Below are 19884 nucleotides of genomic sequence, written 5' to 3' on the forward strand. Positions count from 1 at the left end.
TGTTGGGAGTCTGGGAAATTAAATTTTGACATCCTTTAACTATTTTCCTAAATTTAAATCTAAGCTTTTGCCTGACGCACTATGGTGTGTTACAGGGTTTTTGAGCAAGGCACTAAATAAACCCCGGAGCGCTCCTCGTGTCACGGTGTGTTATGTAAGAGTCAGTTCAGACAGGCTTTGTGAGAACATCGTTACAACCTGCTGTGTGTGGCTGCTGCTGCTGTTTCTAATCACAGATGGATTTGTACGCAGGCTTTTCTCTGTCCACCTGCTGATTCCATCCCAACTACGACGGCACAGCACGGACGTTTACTTTATAAGGAACCAAAATCATCTGTGTTTCCCAGCAGCAGCCACACGTTGTGAAGTGGAGGACACACTTCCTTAATCTTCCCGTCACAGCAGAGATCTTTAGTGTGAAAGTTCAGAACCACAGGCATTTAAAAAACATCTCTAACAAGGTATTTTATCACGTGGCCACCTTTGACTAGCACTGTTAACTATTGATTTATCAATGTGACACTACGTAGACTAAGCAGGGATGCATTAAAGAACTACACCACACTACACTGTCCGTATATACAGAGTGAAACTTGATTCCTCCTGGCAGTTCCTCTTCAGGATGAGTCGCGTGTTCGCTCAGCAGGAAAAGGCTTGTGATCACCACGACTTACCACAGCGTCCTGCAGGACAAAGTCTCACAATTATGAGCCACTCAGCTTTTTTTTTTTTCATGATGTGCCATGTCAGGACAGGAGGAGAGAGAGAGAGAAAGCTGAACCAAGCACCATGGAAATGCACATATCACAGTGTAGAAAAAGGCTTTCCATTTAAGAGGTTAATTTTTAGAATAACATAATTATTTCTGCTTCATAATGACATAATGAAAGAAAACCTGAAGAAACCTCCCTCAGCTTTGTAAATAGTATCTTTTAACTTCAAATGGTATTAATTAATGTCAAACTAACACTGATATTGACAGTGTGTTTAGTAATTAACTAAATCACGACCTCCACTTTAATCACGGTGTGTGTGTGTGTGTGTGTGTGTGTGTGTGTGTGTGTGTGTGTTTGCAGATGCTAGGTGTTTCTGTCCTTTCATGACAGCACACACACACACACACACACCAAGATCAACTCACTAATCCCATTATTTTTAAACTAATCTTTGGCCAGGAGAAGATGTGTGTGAGTGTCTCTGTCTTTCTTCCTGAATGGACGTGAGGCGAGATAAGACAAACAACGAGGGACAAACAAGACAAACAAAACACCGCTGATCTGATCTGAGCAGCAGGAAACAACACCCATCAAATGAGCTTATGATTAATTGTGTTGTGTTAAGAAAGCAGTTAAATAGGGATGTGTTGGTGCACGGTTGCTATTTGCTTCCGAGAAACACACACACAACACACACACGGATAGAGACAGAGGAGGGAGGATTGACACAGCGAGAAAGGAAGACGAGGCTAAAATGGGACTAGCTAAACACTTAGCATTAACCTGTTACCTGTTTATTTCGCTACGGCTCGGACACAACAGTTTAATCTAGCTCGACTGTCGTTACGTTACGTTACGTTACGTTGATATAAACCGGGGTTAGCAGCAGTAGCGACCGTTGCTATACGTCTTCGATGCCATATTTTTTTCTGTCCGTAAACAGCTAACGTTACTAAAACACCACGTAACACCGGAGCAGGGACCTACCTCGGAGTAAAGTAAACCGTGTCTTCTTCAGTTCTCGGTCCGGACAGGGGCTGGCTTAACCTCTTATGTGTTCATATCGTTGTTGTTATCATCATGTCTGGTGATTGAACGGGCAGCAGTATCTGTCTGCACCGATTGAACGTCCAACGGCTTCTCCTCCTCCGCCGCGCGCCGCTCCGCTTCGCTCCTCCACAGCGTCACGACGCAGCCAGGCGAGCGGCGCGCGGCGGTCACGTGGACGCGGCCGTGCACCGACGTAGAGTGTAGTCGTGGAAACCGACGTCGTCGTGCTCATGCTCGTCAGGGTTGCCAGTTCTGCTGTTATCCCGGGTAAAAATATATATATTTATATTATGCCCGCGGGTTGGCAGGGTTTTTGCCATAGACTCTGTATATAAAGGTTTTTGCCATAGATAAATGACTCACCCGCTGCTGCTGCCCAATGACACAGCGAAGCCACACGGCGGCCATCTTGGGACGGGCAACTCTCTCCCTCAGAGCCATATGTTGGATGTTCTGCTATAATGACCAGAACTTGCTCAGTTTTTGTCCGATTTCCAAACGGTTTGATTTTTTATGAACGTTTATGCAGTTACGATGCAGCATACTTAAAATCACGGATAATTTTAATCATGTACTTCTTTTTAAATAAAAAGTAACATTATGCAAATAGTTAAAGTAATAGATACTGATTTATTTTTCACAGAGTTATGAATAGTTTTTTTGTTTTGTTAAGATGACTGGATCACCTATCTACTGCACTGTAACTGCAGCCAGAGTCAGAGCAAGTTGCCTGTTCCATTATGGCCGACTGTGAGCTACGCCTCCACGTAGTCCCATGTTTTATCTATCGCTCTGGTCCGATCTATCCCCTTGGGTAAAGCAGAAGCGGAATATTTGTGTTAATATAAGTCTTAAATAGTTCTATCTTCCGATGGCAAGAGTGTTTGGTCTGAAACACGGGTCTGTCAGTCACTCTGCTCTGCTGTAAGCCGAGGAGAAAACTTTCCTTGTATCCTACAACCTTTATCCAATGAGGAGAGAGAACGGCATAAAGGGGCGGTCCTCTCTGTGTGTGCAGCCAATGGGATGCGCGCAAATGTGGTGACGTAGGGACGAGGGCGGGGACTGCTAACTCCATCGGCTGACAAGAAGTTAGCCAAAACGACCGGATCACTTACTTCCGCTTTAAAGTAATAGCTACATACTGATTTATTTTTCACAGAGTTATGAATAGTTTTTTTTAGTGAAGATGACTGGATCACCTATCTACTGCACTGTAACTGCAGCCAGAGTCAGAGCAAGTTGCCTGTTCCATTATGGCCGACTGTGAATTACGCCTGCGCATAATCCGATCCACCCCCTTGGTTACCCCGGGTAAAAAAAAAAATATATATGTCTGCGTGTTGGCAGGGTTTTCGCCGTCTGAGTGATTTTGGACACTGCCTTGGTTAAAGCGTGTGTGTGCGTAGGCACAGTCAGACGTGAAAGAACTGTTTAGGGAAATATATTGTTTATGGTTGTATTCTATATATTTGCAATTAAAGCAATGTTGTTGGACTTCAAAAGCAACATATATGTATTTTTATGGGCATATTTTGAGTTCTGATATTCGGCTGGTCTTGGGGACGTTTTTGAGTTGCTGTTTGGCTGCCTTTGCATCACAAACCTGGCAACCCTGGTGAGCGCGCGCTCTGTCTGCCTTCTTCCCGAAACAGCAGGAGGAAGGGCAGCAAGTAGAAACAGAGATATTTTGGACCGCTCTGTTGTGTCAGACCGGTTTTTATTTTGACAATAGGCTCGTGTAGTAGTGCGAATGAACCAGTTTCTTTGAGATAAAAAAAAAAACTGACTTATTTCCAAAATTTTCTAAAGAATTTAGACACCTCACCCATGACTTCACCTCACCCCGAGGCGATCTCAGCCTGCCTGGATCCAATGTTACCATGGCAACACACACACAACCAACGATGACACCTGCACTGACCTGTATTTGGAGGCTCTTAAAGGCCAACACATTGCAACCAAATGGGCTGGTAGTACAAAGTCACAACACAAGAGAAGTGTTTCTGGGGGGACAAAAGTAAAAAAGTGACAGACCACTGGGGAGTTTTAGTTCAAAACCTCTTGACTTAAGAAGTTGTGCAGACTGCTTCTTTAGTAGGCTACTGCTTTAAGTAGGCCTATCCAAAGCCTACATGCTTTTAAATTTACTTTAAGTAAGAGTAAGAGTAGATTTCTTATTTTTCACATCAATGAATTACTATATTTTTTTCTAAATGAATTTAAAGCAGAAGTAAGCGGAATGTTTGTGTTAATATAAGTGTTAAATAGTTGTATCTTCCGACAGCAATCACTTCTATAGAGTGTTTGGTCTGAAACACGGGTCTGTCAGTCACTCTGCTCTGCTCTGAGCCCAGGAGAAAACTTTCCTTGTATCCTACAACCTTTATCCAATGAGGAGAGAGAACGGCATAAAGGGGCAGTCCTCTCTGTGTGTGCAGCCAAGGGATGCGCCTGAATGTGGTGACGTAGGGACGAGGACCAATAGATCCATGACGAGGGCGGGGGCTGCTAACTCCATCAGCTGACAAGAAGTTATTTGTTGTTGTAGACAACTTGTTGTTTCTGAGAATTAACTTTTTGAAAGCAGCTGCACTGATGTGCTGCTTTTAGGGGTTAGGGTTTCCTTTTTTGACAAACATAGCTTGTGGTCCAAGCTTAGAAAAAAGAAAAAAAAAGAGCAGACCTGAAAGTAACGAGTACTTTTCAGCCTTCCTAGAAATTAACTCGAGTAAAAGTAAAAAATATTTGTCTTGGATAAGTACCAAAGAAATCTAATAGCCTACTCAAGTAAAGTACAAATCCTCTGAATATGTACTTAAGTACAGTACTCAAGTAAATTTACTCCGTTACTGTCCACCACTGGTTGTTAGTGTGGTTTAAAAATGAGTTTTTATTATTATGATTAGCCTATTATAACGCTGACATGATTCAGATATTATTGCACAAATGTTCTGTTAGCTTAGCTTCAGTCTTTTGCCAGTTCCAGCACCTTTGTGTGTCCCTGGAAACACTCACTATGTGATGCTGCTTGTACTGGTTGTGTGTGTTTACTCCAGATGCCAAAATCTCTTCTGGGAAAGCCTCTCCCCTGGGAAACAAAATAAAGTTTATAATTTTAACTGCATTCACTATGTGCATTCATTGCTTTGTGTTTGCTCATTGCACCTGATTAATGTGACCAGTAGGTGTCGGTGTGACACAGTATAGGCTGTCTTACACCTGTAGAAACAACCACAGTGCCTCTGAGCCAAGCGTGACATTGTTAATACAGTTTATACATTAGGTCACAACTTGTCCACGAGAGCATTTTGGAGTTGTTGGATTGTGTATTTGATGAGTTTGATGAGGGAAATGCGAAAATACCGTGCACCCTGCAGATCTTGTGTCTCTGCCCTGCAGTAGGTACTAAAAACAATATGCACTGACAATTAAAGGTAATGAACCTACTACTAAAACTATAGGGATTATGGCAATTGGTGAATTTGCCAAAATGTTGAAATATTCATTTAAGAAATGAGACTGCATCAGTTGTTGCAAGCTGAAACATAATCCTCTTTGCAGTAATTATCCAATGGGAGGCTTTTACTTATTAGCTTACAAGACTCACATTAAAACACACAATGACAGAAATGAAATCATGACAACATGGCATCACATACCACTGAATTATAATAACTAAGATAATGTTGTATAACCTGTATAATTCAACCCTCCTGTACACTCCACTTTACTTCTGGTTCTGTTTAAACTTTCACTCAAGTCAAATGCTGCAAAATCTTTAGTGTAGTAATTGTTTCTCAATAGTGAGTTACTGTAGGTGCAGGAGCTGAGATCTTCCACCTCCAGCAGGTGGCGCTGCAGGACTCTGAATACGCTGCAGATACAGTAGCTACATCAGCATGAATCAAATGATCCTGATCCAAACATATTTTGTACTGAATTCAAAATAAAAACAGTGAAAAAACAAAAGACTGAAGAAGACAAAGTAGTTTCACAGCGTCTTTGATGTGGATATTTGTATTTTAATGCAAAGTGAAAAGATAAAACATCCACATCCTGCTCAGACATGCTTCAGGGTGGACTCGGTCTTGGTTCTGGTCCACACCAAACACGCTGGACCTCTTCTGCACCTCACACTTTTATTAATATTTCTGGTTTCATCTGGCCACAGAACAGTGAGCTGCCAACATCCATCAGACTTCTGTCCATGTTCTTCACAGTTTTGTGAGCAGCGTTTTTCTTCATGGACTCTGTGTGTGTGTGTCGGTGTGCAGGTCGACTAAAGCTGTTCACAGATATACTGTAAATATATACAGTATATAGCCTATATAAATGTGAATATATAGCCTATATGTAATCAAGCAGCAGTGATAGATATGAGCCTGGTATTTACATTAACTGACGTCTCAGACTGAGACTTTAGTGAGAAGCTGAGATATAAACATCCGCTGGTTCACATCTTCTCGTCCTTTTGATTGAATCCCATGAGGATTTTGTTTTTCTGTCTCAACGGACTCGACTCACTTCATGTTTCTGCTGCTGATGTTTATGTGTTTATTTATGTTAAACATGACTGAACCTGCTGTGGAGTGATGGGGGTTCACCAACAACCTCTGAAACCTCTGATGTGACAGGGACTTTTATTTTGTAAATCCACATTTCATGTCCAGAGACTATGATTTTTTATTTTATTTTATAATATTAAAATGTATTTATTCACAGACTTACTCATTTACACTTATGTATAGTCATTTATATTTATTTATTTCAGATTTATTTAATACCTGTAGGCTTTTATTTCTTAATTCCAGTGTTGTGATATTCAAATGAGGGGGCGTTGTCATCCCCCAGCCTCACACCAAATCTATTTATTTATTATTTAAATCTTCCTTTATGTAAGTATATTTACCAGAATTTAATCTATTTTACATAATATTAACTTGTATCCAATACTACATTTACATCTACTAATGTTTTTGTTTTGGGGGGTTTATTCAAATGAGGGGGCGTGGCTATTTCAGAGTGTCAAACCAAAACTATGTGTATTATGCATTATTTGACTAATTTATATAATAATTCTTACATTTATTTATATCCTTATACTATAAGCTATATTTATTATTGTTGGTTTTAACATAATAGGCTATTGATTAATATAATATTAGGCTACTATCGATTATTAATACCTGCTGTGATCAGATGTTGCCTCTATTATTTATATTTTCCTTTATATAAGTATATTTCAAGAATCTTATCTATTTTACATGATATTAACATTTATTTATTATTAGTACATTTACATCTACTAATGTTTTTGTTTTGGGGGGTTTATTCAAATGAGGGGGGCGTGGCTATTTCCGCGTGTCAAACCAAAACTATGCGTATTATGCATTATTTGACTAATTTATATAATAATTCTTACACTTATTTATATCCTTATACTTTGAGATATATGTATTATTGTTGGTTTTAACATAATATTGATTGATATAATATTAATATCGATTATTAATACCTGCTGTGATCAGATGTTGCCTCTTATAATGATGATTATCATCATAATAATATTTTTATTCTAGTGTTCCTCACGCTTTTTCTCCCTTTCCCCTCTTTCCCAGTCTCTCTCTACCTGTGTCTGTCTCCTCCCCCCTCCTCTCTCTCTCCCTCTCTCTTTCTCTCTCTCCCCTCTCCCTCTCTCTTTCTCTCTCTCTCCCTCTCTCTCTCTCAGTCTCGCTGCTGCTGCTCAGACGGCAACAGCTCCGCCCGCCTCTCTCCGTCTCCTCTCACCGCCTGTGTCTACCTGTCTCTCTGCCTCTCATTCTCTCCTCTACCTACCTGCCTCCTCTCTCTCTCTCTCTCCCCACCCTCCTTCCCTCCATCCATCCATCCCTCTCTCCGTCTCCTCCCCCCCACTCCCCCCTCTCGGTGCGGACATGCTCCCGGGGCTCCGGAGATGAGGCTCCGAAATGTCTCCTTCCTGACGGTCTTGTTGTTCGGGCTGTGCGGGCTGGTCTCCCTGTCCTGGTACACCGCCTTCAGCAGCTCCAGAGGTAAGACCGTGCGTGCGTGTGTGTGTGTGTGTGTGTGTGTAATGCGTGTGCGTGCGTGTGCGTGGAAGCTCCACACTCCGTCCGGGGTGAAGCGTCAGTTTTGTTGCAGCTCCGCTTTGTGTTTTGGATATTGCAGAAAAAGAGAAAGAGAAAGAGAGAGGGAGAGACGGTGGTGGTGGTGTTGATGTGTGGCTGCAGGCTTCAGATGGTGTTGGAGGTGAAGGGGGGCGCTTGGTTTGTGATGCACCACATGCCTGCTGAGAGGAGTGAGTAAGGAGTAAGAGGAGGAGGAGGTGTAGAGAGGAGGAGGAGGAGGAGGAGGAGGAGGCTTGATTTGATTCTGTTGCAGGAAAAACACACATGATGCTGCTGCTGCTGCTGCTGCTGGTGATGATGTGAGGGGAAGCTCCAGAGCTGAGGTAATCTAGGGAGCGCTTGGTTTGTGGTGCACCACATCCCAACTCAGAGGAGGAGGAGGAAAGGAGGCTGAATGAAAAACCCCAAGATGCTTGTGTTGTGCATACCGTATTGAAGGGGGCGCTTGATTTGTCATGCATGACTCTCCACTTGAGCTGAGAGAGAGAGATAGAGGGGGCAAAAGGGTTGGCTTGATTTTTGTTGCAGGAGAATTAAGAAAAGGGGAAATGATGCTGGTGGTGAATGTGAAAGGAAACCTCCAGTTCATGAAGTAGTAGCCTAATGAAGAGAGTGCTTGATTTGTGACACAGCACGTCCCATAAAAGGAGGAGTGGGGTTTAGAAATTGCAAGGAAACAAGAGGGTTTGATTTTTGCTTCAAAACACATGAGAGTGGGAACCTCCAGCATCTGGGGAGCACTTGGTTCGTAATCCATCACAGCCAAGGAGAGAGAGAGTCTACATTGCAGAGTAGAGAAGGGTTGCTTGATTTTGACACCATTGGAAGGTGTATAAATGCTCCTGTGTATGTGGAGTTAAGCTTCAGGGTTTGTGGGGTGGTGGTGGAGCAGGTTGGGGATGATGATTCTGTAGCAAGATGCATTCAAATGTCAGGAGGATGAGGTAACGAAGGGGGCGCTTGATTTGTCATGCATGACTCTCCACTTGAGCTGAGAGAGAGAGAGAGAGAGAGAGGGGGCAAAAGGGTTGGCTTGATTTTTGTTGCAGGAGGATTAAGAAAAGGGGAAATGATGCTGGTGGTGAATGTGAAAGGAAACCTCCAGTTCATGAAGTAGACTAATGAAGAGAGTGCTTGATTTGTGACACAGCACGTCCCATGAAAGGAGGAGTGGGGTTTAGAAATTGAAGGTAATAAGAGAGGGTTTGATTTTTGTTTGTGGGAACCTCCAGCATCTTGAGGTATTGAAGGGAGCGCTTGGTTCATGAGCCACCACAGCCAAGGAGAGAGAGTCTACATTGCAGAGTGGAGAAGGGTAGTTTGATTTTTACACCGTTGGAAGGAGAATAATTGCTCCTGTGTATGTGGAGTTAAGCTTCAGGGTTTGAGGGGAGCGCTTGGTTTGTGATCTAGATAGAGGGGAGAGGTGGAGTGGGGTGGGGTGGGGTGGAGCAGGTTGGGGATGATTCTGTTGCAAGATGCATTTAAATGTCAGGAGGATGAGGTAACAAAGGGAGCGCTTGATTCGTCATGCATGGGTTGGTTTGAAATCAGCTTTAAACGAAGAACGTGTTGCTGAGTAAACTAAACGCTCCCTTCTACATGTGTAGAGTGGCTCAAGGGAGCGCTTGTTTTGTGATGCCTCACAATCACATTTGATTTTGTTTTATCGTGGACATTAAACATGATGAGTGAGTGAAGGAGCGCTTGTTTTGTTTTGTGACGCCTAACCTGATTGCAGAAGATGAAATGATGAAGTTTGGACTCAAAATCAAGTGGAATAAGCTAAAGGAGCGCTTGGTTCGTGATGCCAAACGATGGGGTGGTGTGGATGGATGGGAGTGTGTGGAGATTAGCGTGCATCATGCAGAGATAAAAAAAAAAAGGGAGCACTTGGTTTGCAATGTGGTGGCACAGTTGGCATTGGGGGTGGGGACGTGAGGGATTTTTGGATTTTGTGTGCAATTTGTGAAGCGCTTCATTTATAGTTCCCTAGCAGCAGGCCCTTGGGGGGGAGGAGACAGTGTTACAGTGTGAGAACTGACAGTCCTTAACTGCCCCAGGAGTGAGGGAGCGCTTGATTTAACGTCCAGTATGCAGCCTGCAGGCCTGTGTTTATGTGATTTGCTTGAAGGTGTGATGTAGGAACAACATGTGGCTGTTTACACACAGAGGGGTGGAGATAGTTCAGCCGTCAGCTGCAGCCTCAGGTCCACAGGAGTGCTTGGTTTGGGACACCTTTACAGCCCAGGAGGAGGAAGGTGGAGGTAGTGGGGACGGTTGAAGTGTGTTTTTCGTTGAGCTGCTTGTTGTTCTGAATAATTTTCCGCTTCAGAAACACTCAGCTGAGAGGGGAGCGCTTGGTTCATGATTCATCACGCAGCAGGGAGACGTTTGCAGCTGTTGTGGAACAGGTGATGTCTGTGGTTACAGACGGAGACAATGCTCTGTCTGTCTGTGTGTGTGTGTGTGTGTCTGCAGCCGGCAGGTGGAGAGAACAGGCGGCTCCTGAAGGAAAGGGTGTGCTTGGTTTGTGATGCATCTACTTTCCAACGAGGCGGGTGGGGGCTGAGTTCTGGTTTTGCATTAAAATTCAACCATAAAAAATTCAAAAACACGACAAGAGGTTTGGACTGGAGGCTCCTGGGAGCACTTGGATTGAAACACAGTGCACAACAGGAGGGAGGAGTCAAGCGTTTGTTTGAAACACCTACACACACAGGAGCTCCTCACAAGTGTGACGGTGCGTTCAGGTACGGTCTGATAATTTGGAGAAACGTTCTCTTGCTTGGCGGTTGGTTTATGAATGAAGGTGTGTAGCTCACTGTGTCTGTTTACAGCCTCAAACACACACACACACACACACACACACACACAGTCAGTTTCACCTCAGTTACATCTCTTACTTCACAATTTCCTTCGTGTTTCTCTCTCTTTCATCACTTTCCTCAAAACATTTCACCGACTCGGCGGCGGCTGCACCTGGCTGAGTCGGTGAGGAGTCAGTTCATCAAACGTCAGCGACTGTAACGAGTGACACACGTTTACCTGAGGAGAGGTCTCTCTCTCTCTCTCGTGTCTCCGCTGGTGCTTCAGAGCCGTCAGCGTCAGGGAGAAGAAGACACAGGGTTGAGACAGGGGGATGAGAGGAGTTTTGTGTTTTTATTCACGTCATAGCTGCAGGTGCAAAAACTTACACAATCTACAGGATCACATCATGCAACATGTGGCGTTGTTGTTGCTGCTGTAGGTGTAGGTGTGATTTAATGAATGAATGAATGAATTTATTTCGAAAAAACATGTCTAAAAAAGATCAAAAAATCAAAATCTAAGCACCATCAAATCATAATATGCACAAGTTTGGAAAAGGAGTAGGATATAGAAGTACAGCTGAACAGCTTTTGTTTATTGCTTTACCATCGTCACCGTGGGAGCGTGTGCGTGCACGTGCCACGTGAGTTAAAGCAGAAGTAAGCGGAATATTTGTGTTAATATAAGTCTTAAAGGGACAACGAGGAGTTTCTATTCGGTTATAAAAAAGTCTCACGTTAATGTGGATGAATCTCCGCTACCCACACTTGTTAATGGGCCCATCTTCGATAAATATATCGTTCTGTCTCTATGGTTATTTTGTTATTATTAGTGGTGGCGGAGATGCTGGGCGAGCCGACCAGCGTTTTTTACTTTCAGTTTCGCAACGAATCATGAGAATAACGCAGCTGAATCTCCGTTTATGGTGGGAACTACGACGGTATGTGATCGTCTTCGAACCTCTGACTTTAATTCTTGATGAATGAAAACATGAGTCTGTCTTGTGCCGGTCAAAAGAATTTTACGGTGCGGAGGCTCATAAATGTAGTGTGGAAACACTTCGCTTTTCCAAAACTCCTCGTTGTCCCTTTAAATAGTTATATCTTCCGACAGCAATCACTTACATAGAGTGTTTGGTCTGAAACACGGGTCTGTCAGTCACTCTGCTCTGCTCTGAGCCCAGGAGAAAACTTTCCTTGTATCCTACAACCTTTATCCAATGAGGAGAGAGAACGGCATAAAGGGGCAGTCCTCTCTGTGTGTGCAGCCAAGGGATGCGCGTGAATGTGGTGACGTAGGGACGAGGGCGGGGACTGCTAACTCCATCTGCTGACAAGAAGTTAGACAAAACCACCGGATCGCTGACTTCTGCTTTAACTAAGTCTGATTTATTGGTTAGGAATCAAGGAAACATGTTTAAATGTTTCTGTGTTGGCGACAAATAAGTGAGGCCTCTGCACGGTTCAACCCTTTCTTTTTTGCAACCGTGGCGTTTTTAATATTTGTATATAACTATTTATTCTACTATTTGATTATTCTTTTGATTATCTGCTTTTACTGCCGACTATCGTGACACCTGAATTTAAAAAAGTATCGTTATCGTTATCATTATACTGTTTTCAGGTCATCTCTCCATCACACAATAGCTGTGTTTGAAATCGCCCCATATCACTGATATAATGCACTCAGAGCTTCAGATCAACTTGTTTTTCACCAGGAGCACAGTGGCAAGCAGAAGATTTAGGGGCGCACGCCGTAAATCGACTTGAAAAGCAAATATTCACATTTCCTTTTCATTCATGATCATCACACACATTGGCCTGACACCTGTAGTGAGATATATTTCAGTTTCTTTGAGTCGCCACTTCCACATTTTACCAGTGGTAAAAAATTTAAATAACAGGCAAATTTACTGGTTGCACATGCGCAAGAAGATGGAAAAACTACTAACACTGTCTCAAATTTTAGACTATATAGTGTGTTCGCCATTTTGTCGTGCGAGCTCACGATGGGGACACACAACAGGAGTTCATTGACAAAACCAAACTTCCACACCGTTGATATTTCAACAATTTTTCGAAACACAACGATGCAGAATCACATCCTCTCTTTCCGTCGTTCCCTATGTGGTGCACTATGGGGAGTGAGTGGATGAGTGGATAAGTGGACCCTCTTCAGATTTGGACCCAAACATTCACCTGGACTCAAACGTCCAACTAGATTTTAGGTGCGCAAAGGTCAAAGGTCAAAGGTCAAAGGTGAGGATTTGTGGCCCATGTATTAAAATGGACGACTAGAAAATGAGGCCTTTTAAACCTGAACTCATTCATCAAAGCGCGACTCCTTTTCCTTTGGTTGCAAAAAGAAAGAAAAGTCCAGTTGAAAATGAAAATAACTCTAGTTCTCACTTCTGTTATTACTTCACCAAATGTTTTCGTAGTTAGTTTTCAGTCTTAGTCACTAGTTTGAAGTCTTCTTCAATTCAACGTGTTGTTTATTTTTCAAGTTCTGGTTCCATTTAAAAGCAAATTAGATGATGAACCAGAGTTGGTTTTAGGGTGTGTGTGGCTAGCTGCTGCTTGACCAACACCATGACACTTTAAAGGGATATTTCAACATTTTGGCAAATTCGCCTATTGCCATAACCCCTATAGTTCTAGGAGTAGGTTCATTACCTTTATTATGATAACCTTTATTTAACCAGGTTTGTCCCATTGAGATCCAAGATCTCTTCTGCAAGAGAGACCTGGCCAAGAACGGCAGCACATAAAGTTTCAACAAGTTTAGTCAAAAAATAAAACAGTTGCACTCCTGAAGCCCGGATGTAATTGAATTTATTACAGTATGGACTTGAAGACTTTGGAGTTGTTTTAGAGGCAAATGCAGCCGGAACTACATTCAGACACGGCTGCTGGGTGGAGTGATTTCAAAAGCGCAAGTAGTTCCGAGTATTTGCTTCATGTGTAATGTTACATAATGACACATATAGAGTGATGAACAGCTGTGAACTTCTTCTTTTTTGTGTTTAATTTTGAGGTGGAGCTGCGTGTCGTTATCTGGGGGCCACAGTTAGAGTTTGACCTTCCTGTTTTTGACGGTCAGGTGATGATCTGCCTCTAACTTCTCCACAGCTCCACCCTCTCTTCCAGTATCTGTTGAATTAAAACACCAAAAAAAAAACCTGCACTCAAAATATTATATGACAACGCGGCGGTTTTGTCCTGGTGAACACAGAACTTAAAAGATTCCACAGATTTCCACTCGAACTGAACCTGAACTGTTTCGATTTTGTGTGTGTGTGTGTGTGTGTGTGGGTGTGTGTGTCCTGTTAATGTGTGGATACATGATGACTGACTGTGGTGTTGAGCTGTTGATCCGTCCGTTTCCTGTGTGAAGAGCTCTGTTCAGCCGAGCACACACACAGGAAGTGAGTGTGTGTGAAGAGTGAGTGTGTGAAGTGTGTGTGTGTGTGTGGTGTGTGTGTGTGTGTGGTGTGGTGTGAGGCCGGTCTGAGTCCGTTCTGCAGGTTCAGACTCGTCTGTTCCTCTGTGACATCTGTTTACTGCAGCTGCAGCTTCAGCGCCCAGTTCTCCCACCGGAGACGTGACACCTGAACTCACCAGGAGACGAAACTTTAACTTCATGTTTCTCTGTCGTCTTCACAGTTAAAGGAAACTAGTGTGTGTGTGTGTGTGTGTGTGTGTGTGTGTGTGTGTGTGTGTGTGTGTGTGTGTGTGTGTGTGTGTGTGTGTGTGATCTTAAAATGAACCTTTCACAATGAGAGTCACCATTCAGTATATTTACATGACGCTTGAAAAAAACGAATTATTGCCTTAATCCGACTACAACTGGACAAGTGAGTGCATGTAAATGCGTTAGTCCGACTAATCTCGGAGTTCTCCAACTCCGATTAAAGCAGCACTACGTAACTTTTCAACCTTCATAAAATATTTTCATAACTTTTGTGATGATACATCGACTTACAACAAGTTGAATGACACCTCTGTCGTGGCCTGAGGGGGTCTGTATCATTATGGTCTGTATCTCTTTCTCTGGCACTAAGCAGCTTTGAGGAGCATGGTAGGAACCCTGCTCTCACTTTACTTTCACTTTCACTTTTGCGAGTCACAACAAGGAGGGAACAGGCAAAACGGCACTTTAGCAATGGATTATGTTTGTGTTTTCACTTTGAAATGATCCACTGGAAACAGAAACTTAGTTTTGATGTCTTCTGTTAATTTTAATGCAGGATATTTACAGGGCTTCACGCTAGTGTTCATGGGAAATGGAGTCTTCCTTCAGGCAAAACACTACCGCTTTGGTCCACAGGCGCCGCCAAACTCAACCAAAACTGAAAGTTCTTTAGTACTGCTTTAAGACTCCCAGATAATGTGATTGGAATTGGACTTTCTCCGGCTCATGTATACGCTGTAATCAGAGTTTAACTGGACAACGCATGTGCGCATGTTCCACACCCCCCGGAACAAAAAGATCCAAGAAAGTTGGTCGCAGAAGCTATTGTTGTAGCGTTACGGCGTTCTTGTCTGCCTCTCGAAATCACCATGACCACGAGGGATCATGGCGTGCACCTCATCTGCACAATAAGTAACGCGCACATTACGTACGAGATGAACAAAGCTGTAATGAGTAACCATCTTTGCTGTTGTTAGAAAACGCCGGTCTGCCGCCTGGCTAACAGCCTCGTAAACCAGCCGCTCCCGGAAATGCAATTCATTTCATTTCATTTCATTTCATTTCATTTCATCTCTGAGGGAGAGTCTGGCCTCATCCCCGCTGTAAGCGTTTGGCCTGAAACCCTCAGAAGGCCGAGCCAATAAACAGGTATATCGCCGCCTAGTGTTGAGGAGGAGGAGGAACACGTTCCTGTCAGTTATTCGATTTTCTCAGTTGCGTGTAAACTGGGACAAGGACAGAAGTCTGATTAGATAGACGCCAACATCGAATTTTGAGCATAGCTGGATTAAGCTGTGCATGTAAACGTACTGAAGGGGTCTACACAGTACTACACACAGTACGTTTACATGCAGAGCTTAATCGAGCTATGCTCAAAATTCGATTTTGGCGTCAAGTCGGACTTCTGTCCTTGTCTCAATATACATGCAACTGAGAAAATCGAATTATTGACGGGGTCCATCGCCCCCTCATGCGGCGTCACCTGTTGTTTCAGCGGGTTAATACGCCGCCTGTCCTGTCGACTTCTCTGTCACCTCCTAAAAAACGGAATATAAACAACTTAGTAAGCTTATTAATAAATTCTCAACTGCAGTTCCCGACCAGACGCGCCAGTCTGGGCTGGATGCGCGCTGAGAATAGGATACGGGCTTCCTTTTTCCTCTCTCTCTCTCTCTCTCTCTCTCTCTCTTTCTTTTTTAATAAAACACTCTTGCTGGTCGCGCTGTGTGAAATGCATTGACTCGGCGCTGATGTTGGGTTTTTTTCTTTACTTTGCCGGGTTCGGGCGGCTTCTCTGCTCCACTTGGTGCCGTCTCTATGGTTATAGAGCATGCGCACATGCATTGTCCAGTTCTACTCCGACTAAGGTTTATACATGACGGAGAAAATCTAATTCCAATCGCATTATCTGGGTGTCTTAATCGGAGTTCTCAACTCTGATTTCAGTCGGACTAAGGTGTTTACATGCACTTCAGTTGTCCAGTTATAGTCGGATTAAGGCAATAATTCGTTTTTTTCAAGTGTCATGTAAACGTACTGACTGCCATACAGAAGAGTAGTAGAGACGGTAAGAGTACTACGGACTAAACCAGAGTACTACAGACAATTACATGTTTTATTGACAGTTTGAAGCCAAAATTTCAACTAGACCACAAGTCCCAAGCAATCAGACTCATCTCTTTGACACGCGCACACACACACACACACACACACACACACACACACACACACACACACACACACACACACACACACACACACACACACACACACACACACACACACACATCCTCTCACTCCTCTCCATCCGGACCAAGGCGTTTCTGCTGCAGAGCGGAGATTGAATCACACACTGATGGCTTTTAACCTGTCGGTGTGTGTGTCTGTGTGTGTGTTTGTCTGTGTGTGTGTGTGTCTGTGTGTGTGTGTGTGCAGCACTCAGGGTAAATTAGTCCGTGGCGCTGCCCCCCCCCCCCCCCCCCCCCCTCGGCTCCGACAGACGGTGTGTGTTGTCGTGTTGTGTTGTTGAGTTGTTCGTTCCTGTGAGACGCTGAGGTGATGTCGTGTGAACAGAGCTGAGGTCAGAGGTCACCACCTCTAAATCCTGCCCTCTGATTGGCCGAATGTAAACCTGTGTGTCTGTGTGTGTGAAACTTTTTCATTTTTAAATCCTCATCATAACACTTCAACGCACACACACACACACACACACACACACACACACACACACACACACACACACACACACACACACACACACACACACACACACACAGTTACAACACACCAACAGCAGCACGTGGCTCATAGCGATCAGATGACGTACGGCCTCTCTGAGCCTGGAAGTGAACATGCGTGGCCTTGTCATGTTGGCACTCACGCACACACACACACACACACACACACATACAAACTGACACACACGCACGCACACACACACATCCTGCTGCCTGCCATTGTTTAACTGTCATAACCTTGGCTTTGATTTCCTCTGTGCCGTTTTTTACTTCTGTAACTGATCAATGCAGCCTGTTCTGTTTAAGCCTGGTTTAAGTAGAGCAGCGTGTGTGTGTGTGTACGTGTGTGTGTGTGTGTGTGTGTGTGTGTGTACATGTGTGTGTGTGTGTGTGTGTGTGTGTGTGTGTGTGTGTGTGTGTGTGTCGGCAACATTAAACATTAATGACACTGATTTAGTTTCGTGTTAAACCACGTGTCTGTCAGCTGAGTAGAAACAGCATCGTCCACTCTCAGGTTTTATTAACGACGACGAGCAACAACAAAAAAACAACTTAAATACAGATTTACCTTAAATTCTGAGTTAAAGTTTCCTTAAGATATAAACACCCTTAAATCCTCTCTTTAATGTTTAATGTTTGTCATTTAACAAAGAATGAAAGAAAGAAGACAGAGAGAGGTGGGGAGAGAGAAAGAAATAAGGGAGAGAGAGAGGAAGAAGAGAAAAAGGGAGAGAGAGAGAGAGGTGGGAAGAGAGAAAGAAAGAGATCGAAAGAAAGAAAGGTGGGAAGAGAGAAAGAAAGAAGGGAGAGAGAGAGGAAGAAAGAAAGAAGACAGAGAGAGGTGGGAAGAGAGAAAGAAAGAAGGGATAGAGCGAGAGAAAGAAAGAAGCCAGAGAGAGGTGGGAAGAGAGAAAGAAAGGAAGAAAGAGAGCGAAAGAAAGAAAGGTGGGAAGAGAGAAAGAAAGAAGGGAGAGAGAGAGAGAAAGAAAGAAGACAGAGAGAGGTGGGAAGAGAGAAAGAAAGAAAGAGAGCGAAAGAAAGAAAGGTGGGACGAGAGAAAGAAAGAAGGGAGAGAGAGAGGAAGAAAGAAAGAAGACAGAGAGGTGGGAAGAGAGAAAAAAAGGAAGAAAGAGAGCGAAAGAAAGAAAGGTGGGAAGAGAGAAAGAAAGAAGGGAGAGAGAGAGAGGAAGAAAGAAGACAGAGAGGTTTGAAGAGAGCGAAAGAAAGAAAGGTGGGAAGAGAGAAAGAAAGAAGGGATAGAGCGAAAGAAAGAAAGAAGACAGAGAGGTGGGAAGAGAGAAAGAAAGGAAGAAAGAGAGCGAAAGAAAGAAAGGTGGGAAGACAGAAAGAAAGAAGGGAGAGAGAGAGGAAGAAAGAAAGAAGACAGAGAGGTGGGAAGAGAGAAAGAAAGAAAGAAAGAAAGAAAGAAGGGAAAGAGAGGTTGAGAAAGAAAGATGTAAAGATGTATGTTAATGTTTTTACACTTGGGTTTTTTTTTTAAATAGATATGTGAATAAAAAATAATGAATGAATGTTTGTCCTTAACAAAGTGAATCCTTTTAAAGAGACTCAGTGAAACAACTAAGGGGGAATTCAACCTTAAGTGTAAATTAAAAGCACCTGAACTGAAGAAGAAGGAGAACAAGAAGAGGGAGGAGCGAGGGAGTGTCTCCTCTCTGACAAAGATGGAGAGGAGTATTGATGAGAGTATTGATCTCCTCCTCCTCCTCCTCCTCCTTTCCTTTGTTCTTTATGTTCTGTATTTATTTATTTTATTTAAGATCACGGCGACTCCTCCTCCTCCTTCTCCTCTTCATCTCTCTTTTTGTTTTGTCCTCCTATAACCTCCTTTCTCTTCACCTCCTTCATATCGTCTTTACCTCCTCATTCCTTCATTTTTTCTTTCGTCTTTCTCTTTTGTCTTCCTCAAATATTCCTCTCTAATTCCTCTTTTCTGTTTCCTCCTTTATCTTTCTTTCTTTTTTCCTTTCTCTCTGTTCATGTGTGAGGATGTGTGACAGTTTGACCGTAATGAGGGAAACTGAGCCTGTGTGTGTGTGTGTGTGTGTGTGTGTGTGTGTGTGTGTGTGTGTGTTAATCCCTGCAGCTGTCGCCTTTGATCGACCTCGTGGAAAATTTAAATCGGGTGAAATGAAAACTGAATAATTATTGAAACAGATTAATCAGAGAACAGAAGTAGGTGAACCGATAAAAAAAACAAAAAAACAACAATAACAAAAGGATCAATATGAATCCGGACTCACACTTCCTCCTCCTCTTCTTCCTCCTCTTCTTCGTCATCCGTCACGTCTCAGTTCTTCACAACAACACTGAACGTTTCCCAAACTTTTCCAAACATCCTGTTTTTTTTTTTCATTTTTGAACCACGGTGCGAATTAAAAGCCTCTGATCCAAACACAGGATTAATCCGCCGCTGAAAATAGTCCCCAACAAATCCACTATTTATACTGTGTCATTAAAACTTCACAGCGAGCAGCTGTTTTTAGGTCTAAATCACTGAGACTTTTTAAAAATTAAACCTCATGCGTGAGCGAAGTCGTGCGTTCAGATTTCCAGTAGGAACTAATGAGCTCAGAGCCGCAGACGGAGGAGGACCAAGTTCAGAGACGGACCGATGGATTTGATCCTAACTTTTGTTAATTACCAATAAAAACCAAAAAATATATATAAAACAAAACCAGAATGATCCTTTAAAATGAAAACAAG

General features: G+C 43.1%; 2 protein-coding genes across 2 annotated transcripts in view; one reads left to right on the forward strand and one right to left on the reverse strand.

Moving 5' to 3' along the window:
* Positions 1 to 1905, reverse strand: part of slc36a1 (solute carrier family 36 member 1) — a 76885-nt gene extending 74980 nt beyond the window's left edge. Inside the window, exon 1 of the mRNA XM_083980413.1 lies at positions 1704 to 1905. The gene's annotated coding sequence lies outside the window, so the exon portion shown is untranslated. The remainder of the gene's footprint in view (positions 1 to 1703) is intronic.
* A 5817-nt stretch (positions 1906 to 7722) lies between these two features.
* The window catches only part of mgat4b (alpha-1,3-mannosyl-glycoprotein 4-beta-N-acetylglucosaminyltransferase B), a gene marked incomplete at both ends in the record, with an annotated part of 131895 nt that continues 119733 nt past the window's right edge, over positions 7723 to 19884 (forward strand). Inside the window, one exon of the mRNA XM_083981080.1 lies at positions 7723 to 7819. Within this exon, the coding sequence (XP_083837206.1) occupies positions 7723 to 7819 (97 nt within the window). The remainder of the gene's footprint in view (positions 7820 to 19884) is intronic.

This window comes from Trachurus trachurus, assembly GCF_905171665.1.
Source record: "Trachurus trachurus genome assembly, chromosome: 10".
NCBI classification, from domain to species: domain Eukaryota; kingdom Metazoa; phylum Chordata; class Actinopteri; order Carangiformes; family Carangidae; genus Trachurus; species Trachurus trachurus.